The sequence below is a fragment of the Phascolarctos cinereus genome, unplaced genomic scaffold (assembly GCF_003287225.1).
Source record: "Phascolarctos cinereus isolate Bilbo 61053 unplaced genomic scaffold, phaCin_HiC Scaffold_5;HRSCAF=322, whole genome shotgun sequence".
NCBI classification, from domain to species: domain Eukaryota; kingdom Metazoa; phylum Chordata; class Mammalia; order Diprotodontia; family Phascolarctidae; genus Phascolarctos; species Phascolarctos cinereus.
Genome location: NW_027555958.1, coordinates 102,429,213 through 102,452,250, shown reverse-complemented (window position 1 = coordinate 102,452,250; position 23,038 = coordinate 102,429,213). Strand labels below are relative to the sequence as shown.

The 23,038-nt window shown below is 38.3% G+C and overlaps 1 protein-coding gene across 3 annotated transcripts in view; it reads left to right on the top strand.

The window, feature by feature from the left end:
- Nucleotides 1-23,038, top strand: part of MTHFD1L (methylenetetrahydrofolate dehydrogenase (NADP+ dependent) 1 like) — a 220,970-nt gene that overhangs the window by 36,475 nt on the left and 161,457 nt on the right. For 2 of the 3 annotated variants that reach the window (XM_020986602.2, XM_020986603.2), the window contains exons 8-10: nucleotides 12,739-12,850; nucleotides 20,932-21,014; nucleotides 22,796-22,893. In XM_020986602.2, the coding sequence (XP_020842261.1) occupies nucleotides 12,739-12,850; nucleotides 20,932-21,014; nucleotides 22,796-22,893 (293 nt within the window). The remainder of the gene's footprint in view (nucleotides 1-12,738; nucleotides 12,851-20,931; nucleotides 21,015-22,795; nucleotides 22,894-23,038) is intronic. The other variant, XM_078155074.1, reaches the window with a different exon arrangement.

The following is a 23,038-nucleotide window of genomic DNA, read 5'->3' as shown; positions in this document are numbered from 1 at the left end:
TATTATCTGAACTTTCCTAAACCATGAAAGTTGGTTAAATTTAGTAGTAATGATGCTGCCGATAACCTACCATTTTATATTTCCTGATTCTGTCAGATATGTCACTAACAGGCTATTTGCCTCCACCATCCACCTCATTCTTTCTTCACTTGGATGCTAGCCTTCCACTTTACTGGAAATGAGAAAGAACAATAATAGCTAAATCTCTGGAAAGGGGTTTTAGAGCTGAAAGGCATCTTAGAGATCATCTGGTCCAATCCCCTCACTTTATAGATGAGAAACCTGAGGTCTATAGATGGGAACTTTCTTGTTTGAGGTTACCCAGCTGGTGAAGTGGTAGAGCCAGAATTTTCATTCAAATCTCCAGACTCCCAACACACATCTTCTTCCCATCACCTTACAGAGAATTTTGACCATTCATGTGTCCAGAGTTGGCAAAAATGGCACCTTTTTCAAACTTACAGCTGGAGGGAGGATATCTTGTTTAGTCATAGGGGTTTGAGATAGCCTAACGCTCCTCTACTTAAATTCTATTCCTAGTGTTGGGTTATTTAAAACTAGCCCCAATAAACAGCAGAAAATGTTACATAAGTTGGATAGCTAGCAAAAAGTTTTTCAGTCTCTGTGAAAGAATGAATGAAAGTTAAAAACATTTGTTTGCTTTTAGCTAGTCTGACTTTCCTGGTTTAGGGAACAACCAGGGAAAATGGCCATGGATGGAAAATGGAGTGTTTTGTGCAAAGAACCAGAGGGAGACCATGTCATTAGATTACAGAGTATGTTAGGGGATGGCAAATGGCAAGGTGTAAGATGACTAGGAAGAGGGGAGGGGCTTTGAATGCCAAACAGGATTTTCTACTGGACCTTGGAGGTGATAGGGAGTCACTGAAGTTTACTGTACTTTAGGAAGATCGCTGATAGCTGAGAATAGGACGGTCTGAAATAGGGAAGAGTCTTAAAGCAAAGAAACCAACACAGACTGTTCTGATAGTCTAGGCATGACTTGATAAGGTCCTTCACTAGGGTGGTTTGTAGTGTAGAGAGAAGGGCTATGTGCAAGAGACGTAATGAAGGAAAATCAATAGGCCTTGGCAACAGATTGGTTATGGGGGGTGAGAGAGAATAATAAGTTGAGGATGATGTCTAGGTTGCAAGCCTGGGTAATTGGGAGGATGTGGTATTCTGGACACTAATAGGGAAATTTGGAATGGGAGACGATGGGTAGTTGGAGGGGTGATAATGAATTCCATTTTGGACTTGGTAACTTTGAGATGGCTACAATTCAAGCTGTTGGGCAGCAGGAGATGTGAGTCTGTAGGTACAGGATGTCTGGAAGTTAGGGTTAAATAAATAAACCTGAGAATCACCTCCATAGAGATAATTGAATTCATGGCAGCTGAAGAGATATGCTAAAAGAGAGAAAAGAAAAGAGGGTCCAGGAGAGAGCTGGGAGACACCCACAGTTAGCAAGCACCACCTGGATGAAGATCTAGCAAAAGAGACCAAGGAAGGATCAAACAGTAGAATCAGAGAAGAGTGTCATGGAAACCTAGAGAGAAGAGATTATGAAGGAGGAGAAGGTGATTGACAGTGTCAGAAGCTATAGAAAGGTCAAACCAGATTTTCTTTCATGCTTGTTCCCAGCAGAAGGTTCCCTGATATCTCTTCAGCCTGTTGATAACTCCTCTCTCGTTGGATGAACCTCCAAAGTTCCTTTCCACCTCTAAATCTATGACTCTGTGACCCAGGGCTAATGTGTATTTTTTATCGAGCTTTCAATTTTTTCTCCAAACACTTCCATATCTCACGGTATTTCATCAGTCTCTTGCCTTTCCTCCTATTTTTAGGTTTTGTTTCACTTGAATCCAGGCTTACAGTGAGGGAAAATAGTCCCTAAAAAAGGCAATGCATAGTAATAGAATATCTACCCACCCACCAAATAATTCATTGTTGCCTATTTAACCCCACCCCCCATCCATAGGAGGCAGGACCCATCATCACAATATGTCTTTTGCTGCATCATCATCGTCATCATCATCATAGGTGAAGGACCAAATATTTTTTATTCTTCTAATCTTTACACCTTATGGGCTGTTGTGGACTTCTTTTCCCTCTTTTCCCTTTATTTGCCAAAGAGAATGCTATTAAAATCTCAAAGAACATGACATGCAAAAACCTATTAATATAATGGGAGGTTCAGAATCAAAAACCCAAATGTCAGGAGACACAAGGCCAAAGTCCCCACAGCTATATTTTAATTCACATTAACTTGAATATGCCATATGTATTAAAGTATGTGATTAATAGCATAAACACAAATTGCTGGCCCTCTTGTGTCTCCATGTATTGACTTCTTTTGCTCTGTGAACCTTAACTTAAGATTTCTCTGATTTTTTTTTGAAGGGGGGGTCCTTTTTCTGCTTCTGATCTGTTAAGCTATATTAAAACAGACCCATTCCCTTCTCACTCATTTTGTAAATTTTTTTCACCACGGAGGAAAATTATTTTAAACAAATAGCAATGTAATGTTTCCTCAATATTTCTAGTTGCATTTTTCTTGAATTTTCTGTCATAATTACAGTTCATTCTGTCTACTCTCACAGGAATTAACTCCATTTTCACTCAAAAGCTCTGTGCACTCATTTTGTGCTCAGATGAATATCTTTGATATTGTCTTATATTGAATAGTAAATAAGCTGAAGGATGAAGTAAGAGGTGACCTTGGGAGTATTTAGTTAAAGAAAGGTCATTTTCAATCCTTAGGGGAAAAAGTTTGATAGACTTGTGTAATAATCACAATTCCCCCTGAATCCATTTGGCTTGTAGTAGATCTAATTTATGACATAACATCAAGATATGCTTTTCATTTTAAAAGCTAATAATCTCTTTTTCTGATCACAAATGAGAAAAGGGATAACAAATACACCCAGTTTCTGAAAGACAGAAAAAATTCTCCTGCAGTGAGATCACTGAATCATTGACTGAGTGTTTGTGAAGTGGGGGAATACCATTTGCTGAAAAGTTCAATTATCTTGCCAAAATCTGAGTACTTGTGTAATATCTTAGTGAAAGTGGCTTGACTTTCTTATTTCTTCCTTTAATGAATTTTTACTTTGATTCACTTCCAAAAATAATAATTTTATGTTAGAATGCGCTATAGAAAATATACGCAAGATCTCCACCCTCTAGAAAGGTATAGTCTAAATGGAATTGATGTAAACAAATAATATAGTCTCCCAGTTGTTTAAAATATCAATTTTATTAATTTTGCTCATATATGACTTTAATTTCCAAATATATTTCTCCCACTCCCCTACAAAGAAAGTTATAACAGAGAATAAAAAAGAAATAAATTAGTTGGGCAGAGCTAACAAACATCAACTGCATCTGACAGTATATGCAATGTTCTGTATCCGTAGGCCCCTACCTCTACACTAAAGTAAAGGTAGCCTATTTTCTCATTTCTTCTTCAGGGTCAAGCTTGGTTATTTTAATAAGATATAACTATCAGGTTCATTTTTATTTATCTTTCTTCTGCTTATTTTACAATAATCCTCATGTATATAATTTTCTTGGGTTTGCTTACTTCACTTTGCATCAGTTCAAAATCTTCCCATGTTTCTGTATTAGGGTACAGTCATATTCTATAACATGCAGTGCCACAATATATTTAACAAAAATGTTGGTATTTGTAGGACTTTTCTGTCTTTGGGTGTATGTCTACTAGTAAAATCTCTGTGTCAAAGGGCATGGACATTTTAGCGATCTTCTTAGCATAATTTCAAATTGCTGCCAAGAAAACTGAATCCATTTACGGCACTGTCAAGATTGTATTAGTGCTGTAGTCTTTTCCATAATCCTAACATTAACTACTCCCATCTTTTGTTATCTTTGCCAATTAGCTGGGTGTAAAGTGAAAACTCAGAGTTAGGGTTTGCATTTCTTTTATTATTAGTTCTTTAGTACAGTCTTTCACATGGTTGGTAATACTTTATAATGTTTTTTTGAGAACTGTTTGTTCATATCATTTGAACCACTCATTCACAGGAAAATGGTGTTATCATAGTTGTGTTAGTTCAGACCCTTATTAAAAATATTCAGTGCAAAATTTTTTCCCTTCTTAATAACCACCTTTCTTATTCTAGTAGCGTCTCAGTTTCATGTAGTTGAAATGATCACTTTTTGGTGATTGTCTCTGTCTTGTCACTAGCCTCACCGAAGAAAGCTTTTATATGGTATCTACCTTTCCTAAGTTTATGGCATAACCTTTAATAATCGGGCTGTATATCCGTTTTGGCTTTATTGTGGTATGTGTTATAAGATACTGGTCTAAACTTAATTTTGGGCAGTCTCCATTTTATTATATAGGTTATGTTCCAAAAATTCACTTGTAAGTCGATTGCTTGGCATGCCAAACACATTTTCCCAGAGAAATAAACTTAGTAAATAGTGATTGGTTTCCTAGACTAGCCCACAGAAGACTTCCTAGTCCCATGATAAAGCTGAACTATCATGCTATAATGATAGTACTACGGAACCTAAATTCTATAATGTTGATCTCAGAGGAAAACATTTTATTTTCCAATTTACAGCTCTAGGCAAGGGGGGCCCACAGCCTATTTTTGCTGTCTCATATACCCTTTTCTCCAAGTAGCACTGGCCCTGGATGTTGAGGAAAAGCACTTTGAGCAGTGTTTGGGAGGTGTTGTGAATTTGGGATATGTGCATCAGCCATAAAGAAGTTGCAGATAATTGGAAAACTGGTTCACAGACTCTACTCAGAGAGGGAAATAAAGGAATTGGCAGAGGTGATTTCATTGGGCACTGAAGGGCAATAAGAAGAAACATCATTTCATTGAATACTTGGTCATCTTGCTTTTCTTTGCATTACTTACGATGAGCCATAGGAAAGGGAATCACCCTGAAGATAGCTGGGGCTTTTGCACCAACATCTGTTACAAAGGATGAAATTAGTTTAGTAAAGACAGTCTACAAAAGACTTAAAAATCCATCCAGGTTAACTATAGCTTAATATGTAATAACTTCAATGCAGAAGTAGATATATGAGGAAACAGAAATAAAAAGGTACAAAATTTGGTTTAGGATTGAAAAATGAAAGAAGCCAAAAGCTTATCAGTTACTCATAGTTCTAACACTTCTATATCATGAATACCTTCGTTAATACTAGAGTTGGAAATCACTAGAGATTGGTAACCCCAAATACTGCCACAAAAAAAAAATTAAATTGACTACATGTTAATAGGAAATGTCTAGTTACAAAACAGGAGCCATTTCGATGTCAGAGAAAAGCTATTTAACATACAAAGAAAAGAACAAAGATTTAAAAAATACTGTATGTCATTAGGTTGGTTCCAACTCAGCCTATTTAAATGAGTTTAAATGAGCCTATTTTGTTTGTTTGTTTTACTATGCAGTGGGGTTAAGTGACTTGCCCAGGATCACACAGCTAGTGTCAAAAGTTTGGTCTCAGGCTGAATTTGAACTTAGATCCTCCTGACTCCAGGACCAGTGCTCTATCCACTGCGCCACCTAGCTGCCCCTAAATGAGCTTTTAATTTAGAAACTTGAGATGGATGAAGGTAAAAACACTGAATTATTGCCATTTCACAGAGAAATTTAACCGACATAAAACAGTCACCAAAAATGAAGAAGCTGAAAGAGCAGAACCTATCTCAAGAAACATTTGATGTCCTTTTTAAACTTAAAGATGTGATTGCCTAGGACAGCAGTTGTATGGAAAACATAATAGAACTTCAGTGTAAGATCATGGACTGTTTAGGTTCTTGTTTCAGTCAATGTGCTTTTATTAAGCAGCATTAGGCACTTTGCTGGGGTACTAAGGAATGCAAAAATGTAAGGGGAACAGTTCCTACCCCAGAGGCTCTTATAGTCTGGCAGGGCGGGAGGGGGTGAAGACAAATGCCTATATTCAAAAAATTTGAAGGGTTAGACCATTAGCAGCTGGAAGGTGGCTCTGTAGCTGAGCTTTGAAGAAAACTAGGGATTTTGAGGGAGAAGTGAAGAAAAAGGGCATTCCAGGGATGAGGGAGAGCCTGTGCAAAGATGCAGAGAGAGGTGAGAGATGGAATGCTGTGTATGAGGAACTGTTTGTTTGGATTATAGCATATGTTGAGGGGGGTAATGCTTAATAAGGCTTAACAGGTAGATCAGAGCCAGATTACAGAAGGCTTTAAATGTCAAAGAGTAGTTTATGTGTTTGATTCCTGAAATAGTAAGAAGCAACTGATGTCTGTAACCCTAGAACCTACCTTACTGACAGGGACATAGGAGGTATTTGAAAAATGCTTACCAGATTAAATTGAATTCGACACCACTATTCTCCCAGTAATAATCATGGGAAAATGACATTTTTGGAAAATTCAAAATTGCTGACGTATAAGTAAAGGCAATTAGGTATACAGTGATTAGAGTACTGGGCCTGGAGTCCAGAAGACTCATCTCCCTGAGTTCAAATCTGGCCTCAGACAGTTAGTAGCTGTGTGACCCTGGGCAAGTCACTTAACCTTGTGTGCTTTGGTTTCCCCATTTGTAAAATGAGCTGGAGAAGGAAATGGCAAACCACTGCAGTATCTTTACCAAGAAGACCCCAAATGGGGTCACAAAGAGTTGTACATGACTGAAAAACAACTCAACAACAAAACAAAGTTGTATCATGAAGGAGAAGATGTGTAAAAGATGCCAGTGATAATGTATATGTCCAGAATAGGAGTAGCACAGGATGGGCGGAGATGAATGGGTTGCAGATTTGTACTGGTAGAGGGAACACCTACACTGATGTAATCATGGATCCAGAGAAGTATTGATGTGAAATCAAGGTGAGTGTAAACTTTTTGTGCAGGTTCAGGGGAGGGGAGGAGGAAAGGAAACCTTATAAAGAGGAATGGTGTAAAAACTCTTAATGGATGACAGTTTGTAATTAAGAGGTTGAAAATTCCTTCTGTTTACAGGAAGAAAAGCCTTGAAGTCAGGAAGATGTGGCTTGAAGTCTCACTTCTGTCATGTAGTAGCTATATGGGCAAGTCACTTAAGCATTCCTGTGTCCCAGGCAATTCCTTAAGACTATTAGTTACCAAAGAGTTATCTCTCTGCCTTACTGGGGAAGGTTTCCATTCTGGGAGTTCGGCCTCGGGTCCTTGATGATCTTTTTGGATGTGTCACTTTGGTCTTTGCTGCCCTAAGAACTAAGAAAAAAGTGTTATATGTGATTTTATATGGGGGGGGGTGTGCGTGTATATATGTACATATACACACGCATATACACATGAAATTAGTCCATGTTTTTCACGTTCAGCATTTTTAAAATAGATTTGATTGATGCCTGTTGTTATTTCTATCATAGACTCTTCTGGACATATTTTCCCCACATCCTCCTCTTAGTCCTCTCTTATAAGAAGGAGAAATGAAAACTATTAAGAAAACCCAAAGAACATAATAAATGATAACATACCCAAATTTCATCTTATGTTTTCAAAATCTGTTTTCTAATACAGTAAGAGGGGTAAGGGCAAAAGTTTCATAATTCAGCACTTAAGAGAATAGGTCTATAGTGATTCCATACCATCAAGTATTATCTGTAGTCTTGATATCATTTTAATAGTTTTTCGTCCTGGGAATGGGTGGTTCATTCCAAGTATTAATCTTATTGGAGAAATCAGTATTTAGTTATGAAATAGTCTTAAGTCATTTATTGGCACAGGTCTCCATAGTTGGGGAGTGGGGAAAAGAAACAGATAGCGAGGTTGGTTATATATCTTGAATCCCAGCCCACTGTAATCTTTCCTTGTTTTGTAGTGGATTACTTGCTTGTTTGAGTATATAACTTTCTGCTTTCTCTCCTGGCTCCTTCCCTTCCTGCCCTTGCCCCCAGTATGCTATAACTTGTGCCTTATGATTATTGCTACAGGACGATAGTTTGTTCTCTTGCACTGGGGGATTAGCTGTCCCCCTCTTGTGTATTAACATTGTTGATTTAGTAGTATGTATGTTTATGAGTTTGAGGAGGAGGTAAGGCTGATGTTTAAGTGATTTATAAGTAATAAAAAGTGTTGGTTGTAGCAGAGGCACAGTGCATAGTAAACAAAAGTTCTTGGGGAACCTGAGGGAACCCATGTGTAGTCCTTCATTTTCTTAACTTGAGCATTTAAGTCTTGGTAGCATTATCTTGACCTGCATATGGATTTAAAGGGCTGTATTTTTTCTGCTTTTGTCTGAGACTGTTGTCATAGGGTTGAATTCCTGAATAGCTAATTATTTTTTATACAGCTTTCTGAAAGTTTTCCCTTTACTGTGGCTCAGCCTCTCATGGTGGTGTATGATAGAGATAGACATAGATACGTATGTATATATACGTATTACATAGACATACATACATATATGCGTGTGTGTGTGTGTGTGTGTATGTGTATGGAAGAGCTGTTGTTTTTATGCAGATGTTTAAAGCCCTCCACCCACTGGAAATTTTTTTCTCATTTGTGACATCACCCAGAGGTCCAGCTGTTTTTTAGATAAAGCTTGCAGATAGCATGTGCAACTTGAACTGACCCAACTGCTGTTAATATTGGACTGCAGAAAATACTGTGTTCCATGTCTTCTGTTCAGTTTCGCTGTTTTGTGGTCCTGTAGTTATAGAAACAAGAGTGGTTGTTGAAGCAAGTGTTAGTTGTTTTTTTGCCCTTTTATAGTGTGATTAATCAGGCTGCTCCCTTGTAGCAACATTAAAACATATTTTGTTTTGTATTTCCCCCTTGCATGCCATCAAACTGATCAAGTCCCTCTGGATGTTGACTTTTAAAGAGGGGATTAGTTGGCTCTGTGTAGATACTTAAAAGTGAATCACAGCAAATCTCTTTTCTAACAGAGGAATCATGGGTTGCTACTTTTTGTTTTTAATCTGTGCTTTTAAACTTATTTGTATTGGGCCCTGCTTTTTCCGTTTCTTTCTAGAGATGAATTAAGTAATCATTTAATCATTTTACATATTTTAGGTTAGTCTACAAACATTTATTAAGGTTATACTATGTGCCTGGCGCTGTGCAAAGCTCTGGAGACACAAAGGTAGAAGACAGTCTCTATTCTCAAAAAGATAATAGTCTAATGGGAGAGACAACATGGAAGACAGCAATGCATAAACAAGCTTATACAGGCTAAATTGGAAATAATCAACAGAAAGAGGCACTAGATTTAATAAGGATCAAGAAAAGCTTTTTATAAAAGGTGGAATTTTAGCTGAAACTTGAAGGAAGCCGGGAGTTAGAGGTGAGTGAGAACATTCCAGGCATGGGGAACAGCCAGAGAAAATCCCAAACCAAGAGATGGTATGTCTTGTTTGGGAAACCACAAGGAGGCCATTAGCTCTGGATTAAAGAGTGTAAGGGAATGGTTAAGGTTAAGAAGGCTGGAGTGGGGAGGTTCTGAAGGGCTGTGAATGCCAAACAAAGGATTTCATATTTGCTACTGGGGGTGAAAGGAAGCCCCTGGAGTTTATTGCCTTTTGTTGTTGTTGCTGTTGTTTAGTCATTTCAATCATATCTGACTGTTTATGACCTCATTTGAGGTTTTCTTGGCAGAGATAATAAATTGGTTTGCCATTTCCTTCTCCAGCTCATTTTACAGAAGAGGACACCAAGGCAAACAGGGCTAAGTGACTTGCCTAGGGTCATACAGCTAGTAAGTAAGATGAGTCTTCCTGACTCCAGGCCTAGCGCTCTATCCACTGTGCCACCAACTGCCTATTTATTGACTAGGGTGCCTGATATAATAGGATCTGCGCTTTAGGAAGCTCACTTTGGCAGCTGAGTGGAGGATGCACTGGAATGGAGAGATACTTGAGGCAGGCAGACCCACCGCAGGCCAGTGTAATAGGCCAGGGTGAGAAGATGGGGACATGGTGGGGGCAGCATCAGAAAAGCATCAGAGTGTATTTGAGCAATGTGGCAAAGGTGAAATTGACAGGTCTGGGCAATGGATTGGATGTGGTGGTTGGGGGGAGTCAAGGCTGATCCCTGGGTTACAAGCCTAGAGGCTTGTAAGGATGGAAGGACCCTTGACATTGATAGAGAGGTTTAGAAGAGAGGAAATTTTGGGGGGAGAAGAATGAATTCAGTTTGTGACATGTTGAATTTAAGATGTCTGTGTACCATCCGGTTTGAGATATCTAATAAGGAACTGGAGATGTAAGACTGGAGGTAAGGAGAGAGGGTAGGCCTAAATAAGTGGTTTTGAAAATCATCAGCATAGAGATGACAGTTAAATCCACAGGAGCTAATGAGATCACCACGTGAACTGACATAGAGCAAGGGTGAGCAAACTACAGCCCTCTTTTTGTCTGTGAGCTAAGAATGGTTTTTACATTTTAAAATAAAGTTTTACTGTATTTTAAAACAGTAAAAAAATGTGTACGGCTCAAGAGCCATACAAAAAGGGGTCTGGCTAAATTTGGGCATAGTTTGTGGACCCGTGATAGGGAATAGGAGAAGACGACCCAGGACCGAGTCTCAGGGGACAGCCAAGGCCAGTAGGCATGACCTCGACGAACGTCTTTCAAAGGAAACTGAGGAGAGGTTTGTTTCACAGATAAACACACAGGTAACACCATTTGTTGAGCAAGAGAGCACAGGAGGGCTCCTAACACTAACAGGTGTTCCAACACAGGTTCACTTTTGATCTGGTCAGACAGGAAGACAGCTTTGGAGAGATTAAATAAGCTTACTTTATTCTAGTCCAGTCTTCTCAAAAAGGTTGCTGGTAATGGGAACACCAACTCCTGCAGCATTCCCTAATCACACTTCTCGAAGGGGTGGGTGAGAATATACAAAGTAGGAGTGTAACTCCTATCTCATTCCCCTAAACCTCAATGGGGCTGGTTGAGGCAAACACAGATTCCCTGCAAACCTTGATGGGAGCCAATCAAAGCAGGTACCTGGATTCCTCTAGGCATTACCCAGATCCCAAAATGGTTCCTCCCCTTACTGACCAGTGCCCACTTGCTGTATAGGGCAACAGACAAAGAAGGCATATTGCCAACATTAAGCTCACAGGTTACCTTTAGCAATATTGTCGTGACCTAGCACAGGGCATACGGACATTATGTCATCCCTGTATCTCACTGTGCAAGCGTGGTGGAGATATTTACAAACCATGATTGTGAGAAATATTATCTAGGGTCATGGAACTATTATTATCTATAAAGAAATAACAAAATCCTCCTTATACATACTAAATCCACTTTACTTACAGGTTAGATAGGTAGGAGGAGAACCAGGAGAGAGTACAGTTACAAAAACCTAGAAAATATTCTTTTAATTGTCTGGGGTCTGAAGGGAGAGGGAGAAGATGAAATAACAAAATCATAATTACCAAACCCAAGATATGGTCATCATTTCACTACTTCTTTTTCCTGGCGTATACTAAGAATTTCCCAAAAAAGTAAGTCCTATAATATTATGCTCCATTGATATTTTACTTAAGGATATTTCAGAGGACTTTTTTTTTACATTTAGATATTGAAGTACAATCATACTTTATGAAAAAGCTCCTTTGTAACTTTTCTCATTGGTATATAAAATGCCCACCATCTATTCTTTTCCCCCAGTCCTAAATTCACCCAAAGACATTTATTCTTTGTTTTCCCCTTTTGCCTATGTGCAAATCCTTGGATAAGAGAAGAGCATAAATTGAAGTATTAGTGACGCACCCCTAAATCTTGAAATATTTATTACCTTCCACAACCCAAAGAACAAACAGAAGTGAAAGAACATATCTGGTATATCATTAAAGAAACAGGGTGCACTACCCATCCCCTTTCCCTTCAGCTCTTTCTGTCACTATTTTCAGAGGGAGTGGAAAGTAAAGACAAGCAAGGAATGAAAAGTGAGTAGAAATGAAGGTGAAAGGCATGAAGGTTCTCACATATTTTAACTGCCCCAAAAGGGGCTTGAAGTGAGAGGTTGGCCATCAGATCTGTAAGGTCTCTTGGATTGCTAAAACTTTATAATCTTGTTTACTTAGTCCATGTATTGGGGTGACTAGGCTCCATTGATTCTGAGATCATTGCAGACCCATCTCCCAGGCTTACTGCCTAGTTACAAATCATTGCAAAGTCCGTGGAAGATGAATCAGTGAGTATGATGAATGTATTTAGTGATAATGATGACATTGTTACCTAGCTCAGATAGGGAGAGTGGCAATCATCTAGCCAATTTCCTCACTGTAAACACGAGCTCCTAAAAAGTCCTCGTAATAATGCTGCTCAAATACAAGGTGAGGATACCTTGACAACTACAAATAAATCTAATTTGGATTCCATGGTTTTAAATAGGTTGCAGTGTATAAGAGAATGGGTTACCAATTTCTTATCACAAAAGTAACCTCGGAAGTCTTAATTTATAAGAAACCAGAGAAAATACCTGCTTTTTGTGCCTTCCCTTTTTGAAATAGGAAATTGGAGAAGTGTTTATAGGGGTTTCCGAGTTTTGTGCCCTGCCTGTACCACCCTTTTCTCCTTTGTGTATTTTCATTGTATTATAATGCACTTCTAACTGTTCCATCCATTTTTATTCAACAAATATTTATGCAAAACATTGTCCTGAGGAAGTTAGGAAGTTTAATTTAGACATCATCCTTGCTTTCCTGGGAGTATACAGTCTAGTAAAAATGAAAAGCATTAATTAAATCTCATTTTGCTAATTTCCTTTTTAGCTTAATGAAGCTGAAATTGTGGTGATAGGCTCTCCTAAGCCAGATGAAATTCCACTTAGTTGGATACAACCAGGGACTACAATTCTCAACTGTTCCCACAACTTTCTGTCAGGTAAGTTTCAGCATGTTTTCTTGGAATCTTTGCTAAGGAAAGGCATGAGAAAGATTGGTCTTACTTATTCAGGGCGCAGAATCATGTCAGTTCCATTGCTATCACACTAGTATCCACATTTTGGTTTTCCTGGGTAGAATCCCAAAGTGCCAAAACCATCAGATCTCTCCATCTCTCCCATATCACCTTCCAAATCTCTACCTACTAATTAATTAATGACAGAGTAATTAAGAACTTAAATTAAGAGAGAATGTTTATATTATTCTGAATGAGATAAAAGTAGGAGGAAAGAAACTTCTTTATGACCCAGAAACAGAAGGACAAAAGCAAACATATGTAAAATGTATAGGATCATACGTGTAGTAAATGTTTTATGCTACTTTTTATGGTATAAAAAAATCCTGCAGTATTTATTCTTAGAGAATGGCTGGGAGCAGCAAGAGATAAGTGACTTTTCCAGGGTCATACAGCCACCTTGTATTGAAGATGGGACTTGAATACAGGTCTTTCTGATATCAAAGATCAGTTCTCTATTTACTATTCCATTCTGTGTCTCTATTTATTACTAGCCTATCATTTCTGATTTTCTGCAGTGTTGGAGCTAGGAAATGCTTTCACATCTGCAGAAATTTTCAGAATCCCAATGAGATTAAGAAAGTCTGTTCAACCCTTTAAGTCCCTGTGAGTTTGTGAAAATGGCATATTCACTTTAGTAACTAAACAGCACTTTCTTTGTGCAGCTTTCCTTTGTAGGACCTAATTTTTAATGATATCTCCGAAAGACTAGATTTTAATCTGAATAATTCTCTTGAACAAATAATCTAGAGGTGTCAAAGTTTAGATGATTTGCAGAATCCTCTTAATAAATTGATCATTAAAAGTTCATTTTAAGTTCACTTAGACCAAAATGGGTAACTGCATTGAATTTCCTTTTGGGCTTTTTAAAGTGGGTGTGGATTTCTGTTAAACTCAAATTCAAAAATATGTTGTGGTTACAATTTTCACTCTTCATATTTAGTGGGGAAAGTGCTTCAGGCTCAGCAATATCCTAACATGTTTTTGCACTTAATTTTTTATTTTTAATGAGGTTGGGGGATAATTAACCAAAAAAAACCCCAACTAATCACAATGAAATAGTGTCCTGATCCGTCATAAGAGTAATATGATCCCAGCCTTAAAGATATGAAATTTTAACTTTAGCAGTTTTTAAGCTGTATGAAATATATTCAGTGGGTTACTGAGGAAAAATATTATTACCTCTCACCACTCAAAACAATTGAAAAGACTTTTTCAGTTTTTTCTTAAAGAGAAAAGCATTCACATTTATTCCAGCCAGCAATTACAAACTACCCCAGGAAAAGAGTTTGGGGTTTTTTTTTGTTTAATAAATGTATGATTGGGTGAAGACAAGAGTTTTATAATGGAATTTTCATTCTAATCTTTACTGTTTTTTTCCTTCATGAAAAAATGGGAAATGGTGATCTATGATGAGGTAATTCTATAGAGATATTTTATTGAATAACCAATCTCAGAAGAAAGGTCCCATATGGCTGGTATCCCAGAAGTAGTACATTTAAAAATCATTTCACCTTGCTTGTTGAACCTTGCCAATGTGTTTGTTATAGTATTAGCTGAATAATTATATTTTAAAACATGGAAATGGAAGTGTTTAGTGATCAGCTATTATAAGAATGATTTTTAAATGTTGTAATTAAAACTTAGGAAATGTGCTGTGAGCTCACTACAATAGTATTTGCAAAGTAGGTAATTCAGTATAAGTTCAGGTACATCCAGGTGGACCCAGAGGGCACAGTGATTGATAGTGAGGTTCCAATGTAACCCTCTGAGTCATAGATGTCTGTTGTTTGATTGATTTTTGTCAAGCTGGAGTCAAATGAGATTTGGTGGACAAAAGCTTTTTATAAAATTAGTGTGAACTTTTTAGTCGAGAGATACCAGTGTATTGCAGCATCCTAGATTGGAGTCTGGTGAGATTCTGCTTCACCTTCCATCTAACTTCAGTAGCTTTACCTTTTTGGCTGAGAGAAATGGTTAATTTCTATTATATTAATAACCCGTTATTAATTAGGATCCAGGCTTTTTATTTCCTCTTTCAGGGACCAGCACCTATACATCGATCAGTCAGCCAGTCTCTGAAGGGCATGGCTGATAGAGGAGATTGCCCTATCCCGGGCACTCAACAAGGAGACTACTTCTGTTTGAAGAGTAAACAGAATCTACTCTAGGTCAATTTTTGCCCTGAGAGAATAAGCCCATGTCCTTTCACCCCTCCATTGGAGTTTAAGGTACCCAGTTCATAAAGGAGAAAATCAACCAGAGTGGTCTGGGTGGAAATGGTTTCGTCTCTCCAGATTTCTGGAAGTGGCTATCTCATGATCAAGCCAAGTTCTCAGCAAGTGGAGCTGAAGACTTTTAGCCCACCCCTTCATTTCAATGTATACCTCCTTATTAATTGTTCACCAGTCAGAGCTGATTTCTCCTGTCTGGGGTATTCCCTTTCAAAACAATATTTAAGGCATTCAGTGTCTCTATTAGGTGTCTGTGGTTACTGAGAGAAACCGCTGACCATCAGTTTATTGGCCTTCCCTTCTCTTTGTCTATATCATATGCATGTGGGATTTAGGCAGAAGCCTTTCCCAGCTCTAACAATTGTATGTACAATTATGCCTTTAAAACTTTAATGTTTGACTTCATAACTGTTCTATCAGAATCATAAAAATAGCTGTCTGGATTGATCATTCCTCTTACTAATTGCATATCATTTGATATTTAAAAATGATATCTGAGAATTTTAGTAGGAAAAAATACAATTTAAGATGCAATCTGATAGAGAAGACAGTTCTTGGCAAGGAGATGAAATGATTTTTTAATTTAAAACTACAAAATGAATACTATTCTATGTCCCCTTAATTTCTCCAGAACTTTCTTATTTAGCCTTCAATGTACTTTTTCCTACTGGTTCCATCTCTAATTTCCTTTAAACATGCCCAACTCTCCCTTATCCTTAAAAAACCTTCACGAGGGGGCAGCTAAGTGGCGCAGTAGACAGAGCACTGGCCCTGGAGTCAGGAAAACCTGAGTTCAAATCCAGCCTCAGACACATAACACTCACTAGCTGTGTGACCCTGGGCAAGTCACTTAAAACCCCATTGCCTAGCAAAAAAAAAAAAAACCTTTCACTAATACCTGTACCAACCCTTCAAACTGATCTCTATTCCCTTCCTCAGACAAACTCCTTGAAAAAACTGTCTATCCTCACTGTCTGCACTTTCTATCCTCCCAGTCCTTAAGCTTTTCATATCATCCACAACTGAAACTCTTCTCTCCAAATCTGCCAATGCTGTCTCTTCCCCCCCCCGTTTCTCTCTCCCTCCCTTTCTCTCTCTCACACACAGCTTTTTAGATTATTATTGAGAAGATATAACAAGAACAGTAGTTATACAAAACACTTGAACACCCAAGGTCCCCGGAGACAGTAGGTTCTTCTTAACCTCTGCAGTCTGGCTTCCTGTCTCATCATTCAACTGAAATTGTCCTCTTCAGAATTACCAATAATCTCTTAATTGCCAAATCTAATGGCCTTTTTTCCAGTCCTCATCCTTCTCTTCTCTGCAGTCTTTGGCACTGTTGATCACCCTCTTCTCCTTCATATTCTCTCTTCTCTAGCTTTTTGTGAGACAGTCTTCTCTCCTGGTTCTCATCCTACCTGTCTAATGAGTCCTCAGTCTCCTTTGCTAGATCTTCATCCAAGTGGTGCCTGCTAACTTTGGGTGTCCTTTAGGCCTCTGTTCTGAGAGCTCCTTAACTCCCATGGATTTAATTATCTGCTTTATGCTGATTGTCCTCAGATCTATTTGTCTAGCATTAATCTCTCTCCCAAACTTCAGTGATCTATCTTCAGGTGCTTATTTGACACCTCAAACTGGGTTCTCACGGGAATCTCAGACACAGCTTGTCCAAAACTGAACTCATTATCTTTTCGCCCGAAACCTTCCAAATTTTCTCATTATTGTGGAGAGTACCACTGTCCTCCCAGTCACCTAGGCTCACAAGCTTTGTGTCGTCTTCCACTCCTCACTCTCTCTAACAATCAGTTGTAAAAATCCTGTCATATCTTTCTTCCTAACACCTTTCCTATAAGCCCTCTTCTCTCTCCTGACATTGCCACCACCCTATTACTGGTCCTTATCACCTCATTCATTGCCTTCTAGTTCTTTGTGTCTTAAGACTGCACTCACTAATCCATCCCATGCTCCTCTGCATGGTTTTTCTAAAGCACATGTTTCTTTCTCCCCCAGCGTCAGCATCATCATACTCTGCCTCCCACCTCCTCAATGAACTCCAGTGCACCCTGTCACCTCTAAGACCAAACATAAGACCTCCTTTTTGGTATTCAAAGGTCTTTATAACCTGCCCTCTCTTCTACCTTTCCAGTCATGCTAGACCTTACTCCCCTTGCTATACTCTGCTGTCCAGTGACACTGGCTGCCTTGCTCCATCTTCCTACTTCAGACATCATCCCTGGCTTTTCCCCATGCCTTTGACCCCTCCCTCCTCATCTCAGCTTCCTAGCTTTCCTGGCTTCCTTCAGGTCTCAGCTAAAATTCCAACTTCTGCAAGACCATTCCTCCTTAATCTTCCTTCCCTCTGAGATTATCTCCTATTTATCCTTTATCTTTTTATTTTTGGAATATAATTGCGTGTTGTCTTCCCTGTTAGACTGTGAACTCTTGAAGAGCAAGAACTGGTTTTTGTCTTTTTCACTTTTTTTATATATCCCTAGAGCTTAGCACAGTGCCTGGCATATAGTACCCGCTTAATGCTTGTTGATTTTTCTGGCCTCACCATTACTCTCCCTTTCATGCTCTGCAGAACAAACAAACTGACCTTTTCTCAATTCCTTGTGTGTGACCCTCCATCTCTCATCTCCGTGACTTCACACTAGCAGTCTGTCCCACCTGGAATTCACTCCTTCTTCACTTCTGCCTCACAGAATCACTGTATTCCTTTAAGACACAGCTGCAGTGCCATCTTTTATATGAAGCCTTTCCTGGTCCCTTCAGTTACTAGTGTCCTGTCTCCCTAATGAGGGATGAGAAAGCCCTTTTCTGTACTAATGAGTACAACGTCTACATTTTAGTCATTGCTAGTTTCGTATAAATGTTGCAGAATTGTATGGGCCATACAGAGAGAAACAGACCTGGGCTAAAAGAGATTGATTCTGTGTTCACCCAAACTCTCTCTCTTGATAAGGAAAGCATCCACAGCCAAATCAAATAAAAACCAAAGTGTTTCTATGAAGCAGATGGCAGTTGGACAAAGGAATTTGACTTGGGCCCTCCCACTTCATTTATTGTTCTGGCAAAGTTCCCTGGGTGATCTTAAAACAACCAGTATCAGTTAGTGACTGGGGTAAAAGCTGTTCATGTTTCCAGCAAAAGCCTTGCAATGTGTTATCCTTAAACAAAAAACCTTCCAAAAGTCCAGTTAAGAGGAGAAAAATTTCAAATGAAAGATCATCTTTTAAAATAATTTGCAGTCCTGTTACATAAGACTGCCTGATATAATAGCTCCAGAGATCTCAACCTGACCCAGTTATATTGGCCCTCTTGTGTCATACATGATACTCTTATCTCATCTCTCCGTGCCTCTGCACTGGCTGTCCCCCTATGCTTGTAATGCTCTTTCTCTTCCAGCCCTTGGAATCCAAGGTTTCCTTTAATGTTCACCTTCAACACTTTTCTGCACAACCCTCCCAGATGCTAGTGACTTTATGTATTTTGTTTATAAATACATATGTGCATGTATGTGTGTACATGTATGTGTTATCTCCTTTGGTAGAAAGTGAGCTCCTTGAGGACAAGGACTGTCTCATTTTTGTCTTTTTATCCCCCAAATCTAGCATAATTAGTACCAGGCACTTAGTGTTTACTTACATAATTAAATGACCTCTTCTGCTTTGATGAAAAGACTAAGTAAGATATTAATCTTGTTAACTGTGTTGAATTTTCTCAACTCAAAGCTTTTGTACTCATTTTTTAAATGGAGATAACATTTATTACTTGCCCTAATAATATTTGAGATTGTTTGTGGGGTGATTTAATTCTTTTGCTAAGAATATCCCTTTAGCTAAATTATGGTACATGTATATAACACATAAATGCCCACAGTATTTGCATATTCCTGCAGCGTTCATGAAGGGAAAGGCCTGAAAAAACTGAAAGAAAATGAAACATTATATGGATAAGAACATGAAAAATTTTCCACACTGCCACCAGTGGGACAGTGCTTAAAATATATCTATCGCAGGGAAGGGAAGGAAGAAGAAAGGTAAATTAGAAAGGAGCACAATTTCATGCTGTGGGTATCTTGCACCACCCTCCGCTCCCCACCCCCAGCTTTATGGTTTAAACAGATGAGGACAAGATGAGAGCAACACATTTCTTCTCACTAGTGGGTGGATGAGGCCTAGAGCCCAAATCTCTAGAGGTGAAAAACTACCCAGCCAAATGGACTTCTGGCCTTTTCCTAAAGATGATTTGTAAAAGTGAAGGGCTGCTAATTTTCACACAATACCTGAGGGGAATGACTGTCTAACGCCTTCAAGAAATCTGACACAAAAGCATACACTTCATGTGCTTTGCTGCTGTTTCTTCCAATGTGTTGTCAGCAAAATGGATAGTTTAAGAGCATAATAGTTCCAAGGCAAAGAAAATGATACTTGATTCAGAGCATGACCATAGGAGATGCTTCTTTCCTCCATCAGAAAAGACTCAAGGGGGTGCCTTGAAGGATATTATGTGTTTGCTTGTAATAATGTTTATAAGTGATGTATTTGTATAGTTCTGTGGATATAAGCATATGTATTTATTAAGCATTCACTGTGTTCCCAGCCCTATGCAAAACTCTAGGAAAACAAAGAAGGTAAAAACAGTCCTTGCTGTCAAGGAATTCATACTCTAATATGGGAGACATGACATTCTAATGTGGGAGATATGTCCCTTGGAGGAAACCCATAGTTATTGGGCATGGCATGTATGAAGAACCAGCCAAGGAGATGAGTGGAGTAGTCAGAGAGGTAGGAGAAGAAATAGTAGAGCATGAAAAGAGAGAGAGAGAGAAAATCCAGAAGGGGAGAGGGTGATCTAAATTACCTTTATTTAAAAAGAAAGAGAGAGAGAGAATTTTAAAACTTCAAAAGAAAAAACGTAGAGTAGATACAGCCTGATGGCTTTTTTTTTCTAGTCAGAAAGCTCCTAAATTTAATATTTTTATGTTAGTATCTTCTTTGAAGGAAAAATAAGACAGATCAGTTTTGTGGTACAAGTTGAGATTCTCAGAGCAAACCTGTTCCCCATTCACTAAGCCCTCTTTCTTTTGGGCGTTATTGAAGAGGGTGCTTTGCTGCTTAACTTTGTATTCTAGAGCACAATCTCTTAGTTTATTTACACTGCCTAATAAATAACAAAGCAGCTTCTGATAGGACTGAAATTCCAAATCTAGAATTTCACTCTGGAAGGAATAGGTCACTTTGAGAATTTTCACTTAAATTGTTTTTGTTACAGTAAAAGTCCTGCCTTTGTTGTTTTGAGCAATCAGCTGTATCCCTAATTTAACCGTATTTTTAAATGAACGCTTTTAATTATAATATTCTGGATTGTGCTCAAAGGAATTTGCTTAATGAATGAATGGAATTTATTTCTCAGTGGTGAGGTTTTAGTGCTAATAAATTTTTCTGTATAATTTATATACTTTATTTAGTTAATAGAAGAAGAGTTATATAACAAATGGCACTGTTTCCATTTGTTTCATGGTTAAGAACTTGAGTAATGGGTATTTCATTAAATGCCCATGACAGCCAAGTGGTTTTATTATATTGGAAGAGGCCTGAATTTGAGATTTAAATTCTGTCACCTTGTTTGATGACCTGATGTAACCTGTCCCCAGAATCATAACTGTCTTGCTATGTTATCGACTATGACTATGACTGTCTTTCTTAAGGATTATTCATTCGTCAGAACAAACTTTTGTAGTGATGTCTTTTTCCCAACATTTTGCAGGGAAGCATGAATATGATGTTCAATTCAATGGCCTGACTGTAGAAGATGATGTAGGTCTCCTTGCTGCAGCCCTGAGGATTCAGGTTTGTTTGCCTCTCTTGCAGTTCATTGGGTTCCATGTTTGATGAGGAGCAGAATGTCTGTTTTTTGTTGTCAATACTGGTTCCCGGTAATTGGCAATGACATTCTTTACAAGGGAAGAAACCTGAGATCTAATTTGGGTGGATAACTGCTATAGAAACAAAATGCAACTAATCTCTTGTTTTCTTTCCAAGAACCTTAAGTGGGTGAAGCTTTTAAATCACAAAATATTACAATATTATTATTATTGAACACCCTAGATCTTTATAAAAAGAATACTGGAATGTGCTTTTACTAACATTCCTTAAGTGTGACCTTGCATATACTATGTACAATATACACTACTATTCTGGAGGTATAGGTATTAAAAAAGGGCCAGCTGTATTATGGGAGTGTATGCTCTACATTTATACAGATAAACATATTAGCAGTGAACTATGTTGGCCATTTATTGAAACCTTGTATTTTATTAATTGAGGGGAAGAAAAGAATGCATTATGGATTGTTAGTCCTGATTAGAGTGTCAGAAAATCAAGAATAATTTAAATGTTACCATTGGACCTGGAGAAGTTAAAAGAGGCCAATATATCTTCCTTTTTATGTACTTTTATCCCCTATCAAAGTTTTGCTTATAAATGAATTTTCTTGTACCTGTTAAACCTTTTACCTTTTGCTGGCCAAATATTACATTATTCTGAAAGAAAGACATAGATGTGGGGGTAATTCCTCCAGGGGCAAGATCACTTCTCCCCTTAAGAATCCTAACCTTAGTCATCCTGTGTAACTCTTATCTTCCTGTACATCCTCCATATGGTGTCTACCCTGCTTGCTAGAAGTATCCCTCTTTGATCTCTTGGTATTTAATGGATGCCAATGGAGGCCTGGGGGCTACTTACCAGATATCTCCTGATCTTGGAACGTGACCAGCCTACCTTCTTCTTAGTCATACACACACACCTTCTATCTTTTTTTTTTTTGCCACTTCAAAGAAAACATACACTGATAACAAGAACTGTGAAGCATTTGACCTAAACTGAATTGTGCAGGTTTGTTATACTTAATTTGCCTCCTGAGAGTACAGTTTTACTGAAACTGTTATGTGAGATAGTGGTGATTGGCTAGACAGAGGTTGAGAGATTTTCTGAAAGGGAGGAGATTTGTAGACTGAAAGAACCCATTGTTTTTATCCTATTTTTCCCCCTTTGAAGTTCCAGCCAAGCAATTCCCTATCTTTGTGTAAAACTTAACTCCTTAGCTTCTGTCAGACCTCACCTGAAGCCCCTCTCATTACCACCTGGATAATTTTATGTTCTTGCCATTCTAGTGGGGCAGGAAAAACTTCCTAGATAATAAAGGATGAAGTAAAGGCACTCTCCATGTTTTGGGATATAGGAAGGGAGAGAATTACTCCCACAGTACATAGTGCTGACAAACTAAACATGAAATAATTTCATTGATGGTAGCTTGCTCATTGTCTTTTGCCTTTTCCTGTTTCAGTTTTTCCTAATAATGTACAAATTCTCCAGTTTTGCTTTTTAAAACCTCTTACTCTACTCATTCCCTCACCCCCCTCCAAATCCCACAAAGCCTAAATATGTTGTACAGAATTTTACCTTTTAGTGTTTAGACTCCTTCAATCCACCTCAGAGGGTGGCTGAGAGGAAAACACTATATTAATGTGATATTTTTGCCTCTGTGATTGTCTCTTTTCACATTCTTTGTATTTAAGTATAACTTCTAATTTTGAAAATAGAGAACTTCTTTTTCTGTTTCTTTCTTCAAGAATGTGGTTAACAGTGGGAGGAGGTGGCTTCGGGAGCAGCAGTACAGGAGGTGGAAGCTTCGTAGTTTGAAGCTTCAGCCACTCTCACCAGTCCCCAGGTAAAAGCATGTCTGTATTATTATTTTTTCTTTTTGGCTAGGCAGTGGGGTTAAGTGACTTGCCCAGGGTCACACAGCTGGTAAATGTCAAGTGTCGATGAGGTTGGATTTGGATTCAGGTCTTCCTGACTCCAAGGCTGGAGCT